Source organism: Protopterus annectens, chromosome 12.part0 (genome assembly GCF_019279795.1).
Source record: "Protopterus annectens isolate FY-2018-M chromosome 12.part0, PAN1.0, whole genome shotgun sequence".
Taxonomy (NCBI): Eukaryota; Metazoa; Chordata; order Ceratodontiformes; family Protopteridae; genus Protopterus; species Protopterus annectens.
In genome coordinates, this window is record NC_056746.1 from 602,583,837 (window position 1) to 602,601,947 (window position 18,111).

At 41.3% G+C, this 18,111-nt stretch overlaps 1 protein-coding gene across 1 annotated transcript in view; it reads left to right on the top strand.

Moving 5' to 3' along the window:
* LOC122816739 overlaps window positions 1-18,111 on the top strand; it is a 1,006,513-nt gene that overhangs the window by 277,827 nt on the left and 710,575 nt on the right. The window contains exon 14 of the mRNA XM_044089733.1: window positions 3,542-3,660. Coding sequence (XP_043945668.1) covers window positions 3,542-3,660 — 119 coding nt within the window. The remainder of the gene's footprint in view (window positions 1-3,541; window positions 3,661-18,111) is intronic.

Consider the following 18,111-nt stretch of genomic DNA (forward strand, 5'->3'; position numbering starts at 1 on the left):
GGTCCCACAGATTCTCTGTGCTTGGTCTTAAAGAGGGCATTTACAACCTGCTCTTTAGAAATACAAGGAAGGGGAAAGGTTGTAGGAATGTCATGAGGTATGTGTGGGGGGGACAGGAGAATGAAGTTTTCACAGAATCTGTCAGCTAACAGGTTAGGTTGGATCTGTTTTTTCATTAAAAACTCTGAAGTGAAGACTGGAGTCACGGTGATTATTGAAGCCTTTGGATGTACCCTTTGTTGTTGTTTTTTATAACAGGTTAGCTATGTCCACAGGCTCACTATATGTGGTATCATTCACTACCAGTTCTGCACAAATCTGGGCCTTTCCTTTTAGCTTACAGATGTATCTAAAGAATGTCTTATGGTTGTCCATAGTTGAGGAAGCTAATTTGGATTTGTAGTTTGCTTTGGAGGACTTCACAAGGACTGTTTCCAGTTTACGGCTCGATCCCTCTTACTCTTAGACAGCAATTTCTTCCTCTTATTGTAAAGCTTGTTAATGGCAGTTGTCTACCAGGCAGGTGTGCTCTTCCTTGAGGAGCTTGTTTTGGTCCTATCAGGTATGGCAGAGCCAATGCAGTTATATGGGTGTTTGGAGTAGAACTCGGCATAGTTGCCAGTTCCAACTGAGGTGGGAGGTGCAGTGAAGCTATTTATACCATCCCGTAAGAGGTTATAATCTCCTTTAGAGAAGTTTTTTAGTTTAGTTGCTGGGGGGGGGGGGTCCGGTGTGATAGTTACTTTGAATGAGACTGATTTGTTGTCAGATCTCACCAGGAAGACTTCACAGTGATCCCCATATCAGTAAGTACCAGATCCGGGATGTTGGCACTCCTTCTGGGGGTGTGAACCAGCTGGTCCAGGGCATTATGAGTTAACAAAGTTGAAGAACATTTGGCAAGTGAGTGTGAGCATGAGTAATTTACCCATTCAATGGATGGATAGTTAAAGTCACTCAAAACCATGGTGTGGATGTACCTTGATGGACTCAAGCAGATCCAAATAGGCAGAGTGGGTGTCCTGATTCATGGAGAGGGTCATATAGCTGGCAATAACTTGAATATTTGTCCTACTAACAGTTAATTGAACCTGAAGTATCTCCAGGGAATCATACTGTTTAACCAGTCTGGAGGTGTATTTATCTTTAATGAATATTGATACACCACCTCCTTTAGTTTTCATGCCTTCAGTTTATGATCTGAACATGTGGAAGGAGGTGTAACCCGGTATGGCTGGGATGTTCTCCACAGCCTTGAACCAGGTCTCTGTGACTGCACAATTGTCTATATCTTCCAAGGAGAGGACTGCTTCTAGTGAGTGCAGTTTCATGTTCAGGCTACTAGCGTTTAGTAGCATAGAGGTTGTTTTTAGATTGAGTTTTTACATCGGGAATTTTGTCTTTGAGACACTGCCTACTACGGGGATGGCCAGAGCTATAGCCAGTAGCCAAAATCTCAGGGGTGACAGATGAAGACCATCATTAACAATCCATTGAGGTATGTTGATCATGTCTTCCCAGGCTGACAGATACTGGATCCCCATAGAATGACACCAGTAACTAAGCCAATTATTGAAGTAAATTATTTTCTGTTCATATTGAGGCATCTTCCTAGGTGAAGGTAAAATGCTGCTTAAGGCTATGGTCATACCTGCCTGAGACCCACAGTCCAAGAGCTCAGTGATGTCTCTCATCATATAGCCCAGAGTGGTATGTCTCAAGTCAGTCACACCAACATGGCCTATGAGCAGAGTCATAACAGGCACCTATGTCTCTCATGCAAACAGGTGACCTGTAAATGGCTCATCTCCCAGGCACATGATTACACTTATCAAGGGTATCAGAACTTGTTAGAGATTTGGGATGCATGGCTAAACTTAAAAAGCCCCTTGTGGTCCTAGTAAACACCTATGGAATTATGAACCTATGAACAGTACCTGTTGTTGAGAGACTCAAGTGCATGTGTGATATGGCAGATCCTGGCACCTGACAGACAGTTGACTCTGACCTTTTCCTTATCCAGCCTGGTGAGAGGGTCATGTGTGTGTCTCACCATGGAATCACCTACGACCAATATGTTTGGTTTTGTGTTTTGTCTTAAGGGCTTGACAGGTGTGACACTGATGCATGAGTTATTATGTGTATTGTGTTCTGCAGAGGAAGTGTAGTGTGCTTGTGTTTGCGTTTGTGAGGTTTCTGGTGTTTAGGTATGTTTCTGTTGAGGACCTCTGTCTATGTAGGTATGTGTGACATGGGTTTGGATGGAGTAAAGGTGAGGTTTGCATGCTGGCAACCCATTCATTGTCATATGTACTGACTGATGTGTGAGACAGCATGGATTTAAGGTTCTTAATATAGTTGCATCTCTCACATGTTGAGTTTGTATGGACTAGGAGTAGAGGGTTGTCGGTGAACATGAGGCAGTTGCTACACTACCTCAGGATGCCCATGTTGACCAAGATGGCTGGAGAAACTGTGGGAAATTGTCCGGCCATAGTAATAGGCAAATTTATATGGTCAGGTAAAGGGGTCACACTTAGAAATGGCTAGTGGGTGATTGGTGTGTTGGTACCTCTGAGACTAGGCTTAATGTTCCACCAGACGGTAGAGCAGGGCCGCAAAAAACATCTGGAGGACCACAAGCAAAGTACTAAGGGTTAAATTTAACAAGCAAAACATTTGTATCTATAACCCACCAGTGGTAACCACCAGTATGTGGCAGTGTATGATGGTGTGCTTCATGCAAACAAGCGCAAACACGGGACTTAAATAAAACATGAAATAACCCTTTTAACTCAAACTAGCCAATAGTTCAAGGTATAACAGTAAGTTTCAAGTTGGGTTTTTATGGTAAAATCATAGTTTAATTCCTCAAGCAGCAAGCCTCTCTAGATATAAAAGTAAGATTAAATGTACATTTTTTTCATAAAGCTACTCCAAAATTAGACTTCATGTGATTAAAAGCTTATGTCTAATGTTTCTTTTCCAAAAAAACACCAGTCAGGGCCCTTCTTTAGGGATCATTAATAACTTGTAATACTGATAAGCAGTGATTAGACCCTTTGCCCTCTAATGTCCAGGGATCCTTGCTTAAAATCGTCTAATGTTTGGATGAACTGAGAAGGGTCATCCTGTTTTGATTGAGTTCCACATTTTGCCAATGATTGCCCACTGAATTTAGTGAAAGCATGTAACTGCAGGGTAATGTAGTTTCTCCTTACCACTAAGGTTGTACAGCCTCAAAGTTAGACTTTACAGAAAAGCTGTTTCTCTGAAAGTGAAGATGGGCAGCATCTGAAATATTTATGTAGACAGCAGCAGCAAAAAACATAAGCACAGCAATAAGATAAGCAGAGTTTGTGCGTAATGAAACTAATGCCAATGTCTGCAAAAGTTTTTTTAAGTTGTTCATATCAGCTACAGATTCATATAATAATTCACTGCAGTGCTGTTTGTTTTCCATCACACTAGTACTCTTTGGTTCTGAAACCCTACAACATATTCCCATGCTTACAGAAGCACAATTTTTGTTTACTTCTAGGGTCTGCCTGTACATACCTCAGTTCAGGAACAAGTGAATGGCTTCACGCTAACTTCGGGCCTAGCAGTCTGCTTGCTTCATACAGTGACTTCAAGCGTCTATATCCAGATTTTGATGCAGTAAGTCCTCCCATAATTCTACTAATGAAGTATAGTAGAAAAGTCAGATTTTGAATGATATGAGCTGTGAAATACAATGACATATATTTATTAGGCAAGTTCTGCTCATTCTAGCATTTTCCCCAGCAACTTTTAAACCATGTTTGCAGTGAGGAACAGACTTTTTTCTCATTATACTTTATTGAATGTTTTTTGTTATACTCTACATGTAAAATAATCACTACAGTTTATTTCATTAGTTTCTTCTTCAAATGTGTTGTTACTTCTCTGCTGTCATTCATTTAACATTCTCCAGTAAACAGGTGCTCAGTGATTTATTTTATAGCATTTCTAACATCTGCATGGAATTGTGTTTGTTATCATGACTTGTACACTTAACCCATTCCTTACATTTCCTGGGATGAAGACCGCAGAGCTAAAGATTTCTAAGAGTATGTCATTTGAATAAACTACAAAACTAAACTAAACTAAAATGGTCTCTTATTTGCTTCCGTACTGCACATTGAGAGGTTCTGGTTGAAATGATCAGCTATCAGTTGTTTGTGATCTACTTGATCTTAGCTGAGCCAACATTTATATACATGATTAGTCAGGACTACAAACCTCAGATCTCTAAATATACTACCAACATGTTTGAATTGACCATAGTCTGACTGCCTATCCCTCTATCCAATATATCTGTCTCACTGTACTGCAATCTCACAACAAAAAATTAAAGTTTAAAGTAAAGGTGATGTGACTGCATGATTTAATTTACAGTAAAGAAGACCCCAACCACTGCTCCGTCATGTGAGGGTGCAGAGGCCCACACACTTTGCCTGTCCAATCACAGAATGAATATGTGTGGTCCTGCAACACTAGTAGTAGATTTGGTTTTCTATTACAGTTACAGCTAGCACAACAGACATTTATCATAGTTAAAATTAATACCGCACCATTTTACCTTGTAGTATTAAGAGTCTGATTAGAAGCACTGCTGAATTATTAAGCTGTGCCAGCTTGGAGTTTCATAATACACTGAGAAGAGAACTAATTATGGAATGTAATAAAGCCATTTGTTAGATGTGAAGAACTTAACCGTCAAAATAACAAACTTTTGTGCATACATAAAGACTGCTTTCTTTCCAGCAACTAGTGAGTGAGAAAAAATGATGAATATGCCATCCTCGGTACCTACTACATACAGGATATTGGACACATTCGCAAATGTACCTCATACTTCAGCAGGGCTAGGTACACGAGGGAAAAAAATATGCAGTGTCATCAGAATGTTTTGGTTCCTGCAGGTTGAGTTTTGAGACAATAACCTTTTAATTGTGCAACGTCAGAATGAATCAGCAGATGGAAAGGTGAAAATATCAGGATTATATTTCATGAGCAAAGTTTCTTCTCAGGATGTTTGTATAGATCTGTGCATGATTGAAGCTCTCTGTCTATGTTGTTGTTTGTCTTTCAGCTTTTTCCTGGAAAGGGGTCGCCACAGCGGAACTCCGGTCCGCTAATGATTGGCAGTAGATTTTTTTATGAAATGCCAAGGTGCCAGCTCGATGCCCAAACTTTAACGAAGGCACGCCCATTTACGCACGCATGTCTTTCGAATGGTACACAACCATGGGGAGGACATGCAGACTGCACACAGAAGGCACTCCCAAGCCATGCCGAGAATCGAATGGGAGAACCTCTTGCTGTGAGGTAACAACGCTACTGCCGTACCACCACGGCATATAGATGCTCTCCATCTATATTGGTATAAAATAATCTTTGCAGATAGATTTACTGCTGACATATAAAGACAGAGAAGGTTCTTGTCAGCTCAAAGTGCTCTCTTCTTTGAGATTGCTTTGGGGAACTTCATAACAGAATAGTACAAATAATAAAATAACATAACTACATTAGCTGGAAGACACTTAATAATACATTTGCTTCATGTTACTTCTGCTTGTGTCTCTTGCCTTCGGTTCCATCTGTGCTATCTGTGCTGTAAGTAATTATCTTGCCTCAGTATTGTACTAGTGAACACTGAAACATTAAATCCAACTCAAGAGCAGACAACAGTTGGAGAAAAGAGCAAGAGTCTAGTACCCACCGTACTGCAATCTCTGTAAACATGCCAGGGCACATTCTGATGAAACAGCAATCCAATTCAGACAATTTTGGAATCAGTGCTTTGACCAAATTAGCAAATGACAAACTAAATGGTTTATAAAAATCAAATGAATTTCATTCTGGTTTCAGGAGTACATACTTTCCCTAGCTCTGTATGTATATATATATATATATATATATATATATATATATATATATATATATATATATATATATATATATATATATATATATATCATCATCATCATCTTCTTTCAGCTGTTTCCATTAGGGGTCACCACAGTGGATCACCGGTTTCCATTTCTTCCTGTCCTCTGCATCTTGCTCTGTCACACCAACCACCTGCATGTCCTCTCTCACCACATCCATAAACCTTATCTTAGGCCTTCCTCTTTTCCTGTTACCTGGTAGCTTCATCCTTAGCATCTTTTTCCCAATATACTCAGCATCCCTCCTCAGCACATGTCCAAACCAATGTAATCTTGCCTCTCTAGCTTTGTCTCCAAACCTTCCAACCTGGGCTGACCCTCTAATATACTTATTCCTAATCCTGTCCACCCTTGTCACACCCAGTGCAAATCTTAACATCTTTAACTCTGCCACATCCAGCTCAAACTCCTACCTTTTTGTCAATGCCATTGTCTCCAAACCATATAACATAACTAGTCTCACTATCCTCTTGTAGACCTTCGCTTTCACTCTTACAGGTACTCGTCTGTCACAAATCACTCCTGACACTCTTCTCCACCCACTCCATCCTGCCTGTACTCTCTTCTTCCCCTCGCTTCCACACTCATCGTTACTCTGAACTATTAATCCCAAGAATTTAAACTCATCCACCTTCGCCACCTCTACTCCTTGCATCCTCAATATTCCTCTATCCTCCCTCTCATTCACACACATATATTCTGTCTTAGTCCTGCTGACCTTCATTCCTCTTCTCTCTAGAGCATATCTCCATCTCTCCAGGGTGTCCTCCACCTGTTCCCTACTCTCACTACGGATCACAATGTCATCTGCAAACATCATAGTACATGGGGACTCCTGTCTGATCTCGTCTGTCAACCTGTCCATCACCATTACAAATAAGAAAGGGCTCAGAGCTGATCCTTGATGTAACCCCACCTCCACCTTAAACGCATCTGTCACTCCCACCGCAGACCTTACTGCTGTCACACTACCCTCGTACATATCCTGTACCACTCTTACATACTTCTCTGACACTCCTGACTTCCTCATACAATACCACAACTCCTCTCTAGGCACCCTGTCATATGCTTTCTCTAAGTCTACAAAAACACAATGCAACTCCTTCTGACATTCTCTGTACTTCTCCATCAACACTCTCAGAGCAAACATCGCATCTGAAGTGCTTTTTCCCGGCATGAAACCATACTGCTGTTCACTAATCATCACGTCCCTTCTTAACCTAGCTTCCACTACTCTTTCCCATATATGTGTGTATGTGTGTGTGTGTGTGTGTGTGTGTGTGTGTGTGTGTGTGTGTGTGTGTGTGTGTGTGTGTGTGTGTGTGTGTGTGTGTGTGTGTGTGTGTGTGTAGTTTCCTAGCTTCATAGCTTCATTAAGTACTAAGCTAGTTGCCCTTGTGGGTCATTTTTAAGCCTAGGCAGTCTCCCTTTTTGTGATCTAGTTAACCTATCTCATTTGGTTAGAGATTGGTCTTACCCATCCCATGGTTGACAGTGATATATTACCCTAATGAGAATAACTGGAATCATACCATAGATAATGTAAGCAGAGCCATGCATGGGATAAAGCATTTAGGAACCATCTCTGTCTATTAGTAGTACAGGGGTAGTCCTGGGGTAAATTTTCTGTTTACCATCATAGATCTAATTTGTGCTTGAATATGGACAGGGATAAACTTTGTTTTAAGTGGATGGAGAGTCTGTTCCATAACAGCAGGACCCTCTGTAAAATATACCTGTCTCTCCAAACCATTCTGTTGATGTTGCAGAAGAGGTTCAGATCCCTGGACTGAGTATTTATGATGCCATTTGTTTTCCTGATGTGCAGTAAATCCATCATTACTGAGTCAGAGGATGCCTTGCATGACAGACACATATCACCTCTTAGCAGTCTGTAGAATACAGAGTATAGTGATAAGGCTTTGAGTTGGTCCCTGTAGAATATGTTGTTTAAGCATTATTTTAGTAATGTATCTTGGTGGTTTTCTAGTTGTTGCATGTATCTGGACAGATACATGCCAAAGGGGGCATTATATTCAATGATTGACCTAATGAGAACTAAGTAAATGGGGCCAATGACATCCCTAGGTTTAAACACAATCACTGTGTTTATAAGCTGTGCAATATAGAAGGGCATTCTTACAACAATGGACACATATTGTAGAAATGTAACACATCTATAAATATAAAATAGCGATATAGCTAGATAAAGATATAGCTATACACATCTACAATATATACACACACACACACACACACACACACACACACACACACACACACACACACACACACACACATACACATATATATATATATATATATATATATATATATATATATATATATATATATATATATGGGTCCACTTTTTAATCTCGAATTTCAGTGTTCTGGCACTAAAATATCAAACGCTCACAAACACGAAACTACACAATCACGAACACTCACAAAACCAGAAGAAATAAAACAAAAAAAAAATCCAACTCTCCCCCCCAAAACAAAACATAAACAACACATAACTACAATCAGAAACACCACCATACATTCCTTCAGGGAGGGGAAAGCCCCCCCTGTGCCCCTCCACCATGTGTGGGGCAAGCCCCCCACACCCCCCCTACTTATATATACCAACTCCGAGGTCGCACTAATTCAAAAAAATACAAAAACATGAACACACTCTTACCTGCCCTACACTCCCATTGCAGTCATATTTGTACTCACTTATAACACCCACATATACTACAGTTGTACTAAAATCCCCATATACAGCACTCACACACATAAAGTATCAACTACGTACCCCAATCTACCCCTAAAACTCCCTACAAAATCTAAAAACAAACACATTCAGACCCAAAACCCTTAAAAATTGAACACTTGCCTAAATCTCCATACATAAACGAACATCGGCCGCCATAACACAATATCCTTAAAGTGACAGTACCCAATCACATACATACCATACTACACCTATTGTGCATTCGGGATACTAAGATTCGACATAGTGCAGTTTTGAAAAACTGCAATTTTGACATTATGGTCTCGAAATACTGAAATTCGAGATTTCAGTATTTCGAGATATAAAAGTGGACCCATACGTATATATAGATATATATGTATATATATATATATATACATATAGATATATATATATATATATATATATATATATATATATATATATATATATATATATATATATATACATACAGATATATAGATAGATATAGACAGATAGCTATGCATATACCTTGGGCCCGAATAGGTGTTTCCCCCTTTTCAGGACCAGTGCTAAAGCCCATCCTTGAGATTCTTTGATTCGGTCAGGATTACAATCTCTCTCTCTCTATAAATATTATATATATATATATATATATATATATATATATATATATATATATATAGGATAAGCACTAAGTTATTCGTCCCTGTGGGCCATTTTAAGCCTAGCAAAAAAAAAGAAAAGATATATGTAGAGTTACAGAATCAGAGACATAGATACCTTACGTTCAGGGGCATTCACCCCCCTGCAAAAATGCTGTGAGTAAGATTTGCACAAATCATAAGTGAGTTATCATCAGACAGATGGTGAGAAATAGATGATACTCAAGTAAATGGTCATAGAATGGCCATCAAAGATGGAAAAAGGTAGGCAAAAAGAAAATAGAAATAGAAATGCCCTTAAAGAATAAATTAAATAGGCATGTTGTTTCCATCTCCTTTTAGGCAAATGTAATATAATATCATTTAAAGTTATATATTTGCCAGTACAGAGGAAGGATAACACAGGAAGTAAATGAAATAGGACAAAAATAATGGCATAAACCTCCACTGATTTCTTTACCTTATCAATGCAACAAAAAAGAGACAACATCCACACATAAGAAGTGGATGGAGATAACAAGTTTGAAAGGTGGAGAGACTGGAAAACTAAGCAAAAAGTTGGAAAGAATTATGGACTGTTACATAGCACAGTGCTCAGGAGGTAAATGAAATACTTCTCAAAATCATTTAACTCAGTTGAAAGTGACAGTCAGAAGCATAGCTAGAATGGGGTAAAGGGGACAGCTGCCCCAGGCATAAGTTGCTATGGGGTGCGATTGGGAGATGCCAATCGGTAATGCATTTTTATGAAAATGCTGGTACTAAAATAAATACATTGGGAATTAATTACATGTGATTTAATATATAGTTTGCTACAGTTTTAAAAGTAAAATGGCATTTTTGCTCTTCAAACAAGAATTAAGGCTGCAGAAATGGGCCTGAGTGTAGGGGGGCAGGCTTTATTTTTTGCTTTTACTGGGAAGAAAACAGATCTGGCTTTTAGTATAGGGGAAATAATCTTTTTATATTCCTTTTCAATTTGGAGATGAGGGGCTATTCCAGTCTGGCGAGTAGTACCAGTTGCTGGTCGAGCAAGCAATAGCTCTGATGACAGAAAATCCTCCAAAAGAACTGTATAAAATAATCAGAGGCAAATGGAATGCAGAAAACTGCCAAAGATGACAACAGTGCCACTATGTGAGGGTGGGGTGGGGGGTAGGACAGCACAGTAAGCATAACAGCAGTGTCAGGAAAGTCAGTGGGAAAGACTTACTCACCATATGCACCTGCACTACTGCTTCTTTTTTGTTTTTTGTTTTTTTGCAGTAAGCCTAAGTCCACAATCAGGATAATAGATGTTGATACTATCTAGTTCTGTCTTTTCTCAAATCATATTAAGGAGATACCAAAACAAACTGCAGCCAATTCAATCAAAATGAAAACTATAAAATTATAGCAGCAAGCTATATACAATAAGAAACCATACATACTCAGTTAAATCAGATCAGCTGTCAGCTCTCTCAGTACTGGTTAAACACAATGACTGATGAAACACCAATTAAACGTAACAACCCTTTATCACCTCTGTGTGGACATCATCAGCCATTTATCACAATTCTTTATGTGTTGGGCAACCATTTACCAATAGCCTAGCCATGCATTCAATCACCATAACTCAGTCCAAGTAATAAAAAAATAAATATTTTTGCACTCTATACCATACCATCATAGTAGTATACTCACTGTCTATTGCCTAGTTGTACCATGGGCACATCTTGTAATTGCACTATACAGACTATCACAGTTTTAAATCCCTGCTAGGTTCATAGGTTGATAGATTCATAGGTGTGTACTAGGCTAATGGCCCTGGAGCCTTTACAAGCCTAGCCCATAGAAGTGCCCTGGCATCGTGCCCCCCCCAACGTTAGTTCCCAGTGCCTCTATCACGTAGAGCCACTGCAGTGATCCCTGGGGTGAACTTTCTGTTTCCCATCCACTCATCAAGATTTCACTTGAAGAGGGCCAGTGAGGTGCTCTGCTTGACATGCATGGGAAGTCTGATCCAGAGCATGGGCAGTCTCTGGGTTATGACCTGTCCCTCCAGCATGTTCTGTTGATTGTGGTAATGAGAGTGAGGTCTCTGGAGCATGTGGTGTGGAGGGATTTGGATTTCTTTAGATTTAGCATTTCTAACAGAGCTGGGTCAGACATGGCTTTGTAAGTAAAGCAGAGATTGCCTCTTAGTAGACAATATGAGACAGAGAATAGCTGGAGTTTTTTGAGTCTGTCCATGTAGGACGTGCTTAAGGCCTAGGATCCTCTTCATGAGGTACTTTTGTAGTCTTTCCAGCTGTTGCAGGTGTCTAGTGAGGTACATGCCAAATGGGGCATTATACTCGATGACTGGCCCAATGAGGGAAGAGCAGAGAGAGAGATGATGACCTCTTTCTTCCTGGATGCAAAACCCTTGGTAATGAGATGTGCCTCATAGAAGGACTTTCTGACCACAGTGGCAATGTGGTTGTCGAAGGAGAGGTTGCTGTCAACCTGTGTCCCCAGATCTCTTATAACGCCTTCTGTGTTCAGTGGGGTCACATCAATGTGGTAATTAGTGGGAACTGAGTTTTCCCAAAGGGGATGATGACACATTTTTTTGGCATTAAGCTTAAGGCCATGGTTTTGACACCATTGGTCTCAGTGAGTCCTTTCTGTAGGATGTCTGCATCACTTGGGGAGTTAATAATGGCTCCCATCTTGCAGTCATCTGCAAACTTGGTCAGCCAGAGTCCCTCCATGTTGGCCTGAACTTCTAAGAAGTAGATGCCAAACAGGAGAGGACCCAGGACTGATCCCTGTGGGACTCCACTCGTGACTGGTTGGCAGTCTGACTTGGAGTCCGCTACTTTCACACTGTGGGTTCTATCTATGAGCCAATTTGCAACCCACATAATGATATAGGAGTTGATGCCTAGTTTGGTGAGTTTATCAATAATTCCTGAGTGGGGAACGGTATCAAAGGCCTTGGCCAGATTGAGGTAGGCTGTATGAACTGCCTTGTCCTCATCCACAGCTCTGATGACTGACTCGAAGAATTCAACCAGGTTGAGCAGGAATGATCTACCTTTCACAAAACCAAACTGCGTGGAATCTAGAGTTTGATGATTCCCTATATCCTTGTTAATTAGTTCCATGATGATTTGCTCCATAGCCTTACATATCAGACTCATCAGGCTAATGGGATGATAATTCCCACGGTCTGTAGTTGCTCTCCCTTTATGGAGAGGGATGACTGCAGCAGTGCGCCATTCAGTAGGGGCAAATCCTGAGATGCGGCTGTGATTAAACAGGGCACACAGATATGGTGCCAGTTCACTTTGTAGTTCATGTAAAACACATCCAAGGGATATTGTTGGGTCCCATGGAAGCTGTATTCTTGACCTTGGACAATGCAGCTTTAGCCTGTGCTGCAGAAATGCTGGGTGTCTGGCATTCCTCTGGTATTATGATTGGTCCTTTGAGGGGGAGAGAGGGGTAAAGTTGGCACTGAATCTGTCGGCCAGTATGTTGGCAATATCTTTTTGCTCAGTATAGGAGGTACCATTGTGCAGTAACTCAGTGCAAACCTGGGTATTGCTGTGGAGATTCTTGATATAACTATAGAAGTCTTTGTGGTTGTTTTTAGTGTCTACTGCAATTCTGCCTTCATAGCTAGCTTTAGAGGTTTTGATGAGGGAATCTCAGCTTTTTTGTTGAAGTTAATAAGGGAGTTTTTTCAGTCCTGGGACTTCACCTTTTTCTGCAACAGTTCCTTCCTTCTGTTGTAGAGTTTATTAATGGCAGGGACCCACCAGATTGGCTTCCTTTTTTTAGAGGAGAGCATCTTGGCTCTGTTGGGTATGGCTAGTTCCAAGCATTTATGTACATCTTCATAAAGTGCCTTGTATGATTTGGCAGTCATACATCTATTTTCCATTGACATGGGTGCCATAAAGTTAGCCACCTCTGTTTTTAGGAGCCCAAAATCAGCTTTGGAGAAGTTTTTCATGGTGGTTACCTTTGCAGGGGGTGTGGGTGAGATGTGTATTTCCGTGGTGATTAGTTTGTGGTTGGATCTAACCAATTAGGAATTGACTATTGGTGTAGAGCAATGGTTGCCCATGTTAGCAATAACCAGGTCAAAGATGTTGCTTCCTCTAGTGGGGGTAAGAATGAGCTGGTCCAGGACATTGTAATTGATGAATTCCAGGAAGCGTTGGGCCAGTGTATTGGTGCATAAGTAGTTTTCCCAGTTGATGGAGGGGCAGTTGAAGTCACCTAGTATGAGAGTGTTGGGTTGGACCCTAATAGTTTCCAGGGTGCTTAGGAATGTAGAGTGAGAGTCTTGGGACATGGTTGGGGACCTATAGCAGCCTACGCCCTGAATCGCCATCTTACCCAATGTTAGTTGTACCTGAAGTATCTCAGATGCATTATGCTGGGCTACTAGTCTGGAGTTGTGCATATCCTTTATGAATATGGAGACACCACCACCTTTTGAGCTTCGGTCCATGTTCTGGGGCTGAAAGGTGTGGAATGAGTTATAGCCTGGTAGCACAGTGGTGCTTTTTGCTGCATTAAACTAGGTCTCTATTACAGTACAAATGATGTTCTCCATTTTGAGGAGTTCTTCGAGCAAGTGCATCTTGAGATTTAGACTTCTAGCACTGAGCAGCATGACCCTCAGATTGCATTTATTTATAGCTGTTACAGTGGTAATTTTGTCTTTGGAACATCACCTAAAAAAGGCACTATAGGGGTGGCAAGAGCCTTAGCCAGTATTTGGAAATCCAGGGGTGACAGATGCAGGCCATCTCTGGCAAAGCATGGAGGTCTGTCAGTCATGTCATCCCAAGCAGACAGATACTGGATCCCCTTAGAATGACACTAGAAACTTAGCCAATTGTTGAAGTCAAATATTTTCTGCTTATACTGCGGTATCATTCTGGGCGACGGTAGGATGCTGCCAAGGGCTAGGGTCATACCTGCCTGGGCCACATAATCTGAGAACTCCTCCATGTCTCTTTTCATGTAGTCCTGAGATGTGCAACTCAGGTAATTTTTAACCACATGGACAGTGACAGAGTTATACTTGTACTTGTTGTGGAGTGACCTGAGTGTGTGTGTTATGTGTTGGATTCTGGCACCTGATAGACAGCTAACTGTTACCTTCTCCTTATTCAACCTAGTGAGTAGGACATCAGTGTGGCTCACTATCGAGTCACCTATGATTAGTGTATTGGGCTAGCTGTTTTGCCTTAGGGGCTTAGGTTGAGTGGCACACATTGTAGGTGAGCTATGCGTCTTGTGGTTTGTGCTGTGTTGTGGTGGTCAAGTGCATTTCTGCCTTGGAGGTCTATGCTGTTTGGGTATATTTCTATTGAGAGCATCCTCAAAGGTGGGTGTGTGGTTTGTGTTTTTATGTGAGAGCTGTGATGGCGGGAGTTCTGGAGGGCTATGTGTTGCATGTGGTGTGGTGCAGGTGTTGACCTTCTCCTCTTGACCAGCTATTCTAGTCTTGTCTTAAAAGTGCATGGCTTCCAATTTGGATATATAAGTGCATCGTTCACAAGTCTGAATGTAAGGTAAGAGGAGAGGGTTGTCTGTGTACATGAGGCAGTTGCTACACTGCCATAGAATGCCCAAGTACACCACGTTAATAGGAGAAAGCACAGGGAACTGTCCTTTAGACCTGCCAGGAGGGATGGTCATTATTATGAAGTCCTGGAGCTGTTTCCTTATATATTCCTTTTACAGGAAAAATATCACTCAAGGTGTCTGAGTCTGTACAGAGCATTGCCAAACACTTGAAAGGAAACTAATACGTAGACCCTGACAATTTAGGGATGAAGTATTTAGGCAGAATCTGAAGTTAGAAAGAAATCAAGCAGTACTTAGTGAAAAATAAAGAATTAGCTTGTCAAGAATGATGAAAAGAGGGAAGTCACATGAATGGCTACTTCCTGGCTACTACTAATGCTGGTCTCAGGACAGCTTCACTCTGTTGGGATACAATACTCCTGTGGCTTCTTCTCTCACCAGAAGCAAAATGTTAGCACCAATCCCAAGAAGAGAAGCAGGCCACGGCCTGTTTGGTGAGCCACAGTCTTGTCCCAGATGATGCAAGGGTCTGCAGGCTTGTAACCTTTTTCTGGCAGATGCCTCGAATAGCAACCAGACCAATCAGGTTCGTTAAGCACAGACACTCTCTCTCCAACCAGAAAGAGTCAGGAATTAATGCACTCTGCTCCTACTCTCACCAGGATCAGAATATAAGCACAGATTCCAGGCTATAAAGCAGTTATTAAACTTTCTGGTGATCATCAGTCTCCAGGAAATAATGTAACTACATTCCTTCTCTCACTAGGAGAAAACAGAAGAACTAATCCTAAGATGACTACTTCTTATATTACACTACTAGTATAGTAAGTACAAAAATGCATTCCTCATACTAATTTCTTGCTCTATTATTAATACTACTTTCTTTCTGCACCCAAAAATCCCTGATATTAAAATGTTAAGCTGGACTAACCCTGCTCAAAAACATAACAGTATTGCCAGTAGATGGCCATTAATATTCCACCCTGGTGAGATTCAATAAAATTTCTCCAGCTAACAAGCAAAGCATTCTTCCTCCATGTTCATGCTTTCCTCCACATATTCCTAAAATTTACATCTTTCTCATTCACCCTTAAGTCTATTACTATTTCAACCACTATTTTACTTCCTCATTGTGGGGATATCAGCCTAACCCTACTCATCATCTCCATCCAGATCTTTCCATCACTAGACCAACCTCCAAAATTACAATTCATAGGTTCATAGGTTCATACTAGGCTATCTGCCCTAGGGCATTTATAAGCCTAGCCAGAGTGTGTGTGGCTTTCACCACCCCTTAGGATGAGAATACTATACCCATTAGTTTGCTGTGCCTCTGTCCAGCAGTGATACAGAGATGATTCCGATCTCCCATCAACTCGTCAAGATTTCTCTTGAACAGAGTCAGTGAGGGGCTCTGCCTCACATGGACTGGGATTCTGTTCCACAGTGTAGGGAGTCTCTGGTGATGAATCTGTCCCTCCAGCACATCCTATTTATATCCGTGTTGAGGTTTAAGTCTCTTGCTCTCGTGGCTCTGGTGGATTTGGATTTTTGAGGTGGAGCATGTCCATTAATTCCGGGTTGGACATGGCCTTGTATGTCAGGCACAGATCACCTCTGAGCAGACGGTATGCGACTGAATAGAGCTGGAGTTTCTTCAGTCGGGCATCGTATGACATATGTTTGAGCCCCTTTATCCTTTTGGTGAGGAACTTTTGGGGTCTTTCCAACTGCTGCAGGTGTCGGGTAAGGTACATTCCGAATGGGGCGTTGTACTCAATCATTGGTCTGATAAGTGAAGAGTACAGGGGTACAATGACCTCTCCTGATCTGGATGTGAATCCCTTCATGATCAGGTGGGCAATGTAGAAGGTCTTCCTAACCACTTTGGCAATGTGAGTGTCAAAAGAGAGGTTACTGACAACTTGGGTCCCCAGGTCCCTGATAACTTCTTCCATGTTTAATGGATTACCACTTATGTGGTAATTAGGGGTTACCTTGTTTTTTCCAAAGGGTATGACTATACATTTTTTGGCATTTAGCTTATGGCCATGGCTCTGGCACCAGTTATCCATTTCTATGAGACCTTTCTGGAGGATGTCTGTGTCTGATGGAGTGTCAATTATGGTGCCCAGTTTGCAGTCATCTGCAAATTTTGTCAGCCACAATCCCCCTATGTTTGCCTGCACTTCAGAAAAATAAATGCCAAACAAGAGGGGGCCCAGGACTGAGCCCTGTGGGACAGACGGCTTAGAGTCTGACATGGCACCAGCAACTCTAACCCTGTGTGTTCTGTCCTTGAGCCAGTTTGCAACCCATCTTGTGACATATGGGTTTACATCTAAGCTGGTGAGCTTTTCTATGATGCCCGAGTGGGGTATTGTGTCGAACGCTTTGCTAGGTCAAGGTAGGCTGTGTGAACTGCCTTACCCTCATCAATGGCCTTAGTGACTGTTTCAAAAGTCGACCAAGTTCAAGAGGCAGGATCTGCCCTTGACAAAGCCAAATTGGGTAGGATCCAGTGTCTGTAGGTCCCCAATGTCTTTATTTATGAGTTCCATTATGATCCTCTCCATAGCTTTGCAGACAAGGCGCTTATGGGGCGGTAATTTCAGGGTCCGTAGAAGCACTGCCTTTGTGGTGGGACCACAGTTGCCGTCGCCATTCTTTGATCCTGTAGTAAGGCTAAGATCAAACAGCAGCCTTATGAGTGGGTTTAGTTCCTCATTGAGTTCGTGTAGCACACAGCCGGGGACACCGTCCGGTCCCATTGATGCTGTGTTTTTTTCTTTAGAGAGAGCAGCTCTCACCTGGGCATCTGAGTTGTTTGGGAGGCTAGACTCTGGTGGGATAGATATTTCTCCTTTTGGGGAGGGAGAAATTTGCACTGAACCTGTCTGCCAGTATGTTGGCAATGTCTGTGGGTTCAGTGATTTTTTTATTATTTTGGACTAATTCTGAGCATATCTGGGAGTTTCCACCCAGGTTTCTAACATAGCTAAAGAAGGCTTTATGATTGTCTTTTGTGTCATTAGCGATTTTTCTCTCAAAGTTGGCCTTGGATGATTTTATGAGTGATTGTAGTTTTTGCTAGTATTGATCAGAGATTCCTTCCCATTTAGGATTTTTTCTGTCATGTAGTAGCTTTCTCCTCTTGTTGTAGAGTTTGTTT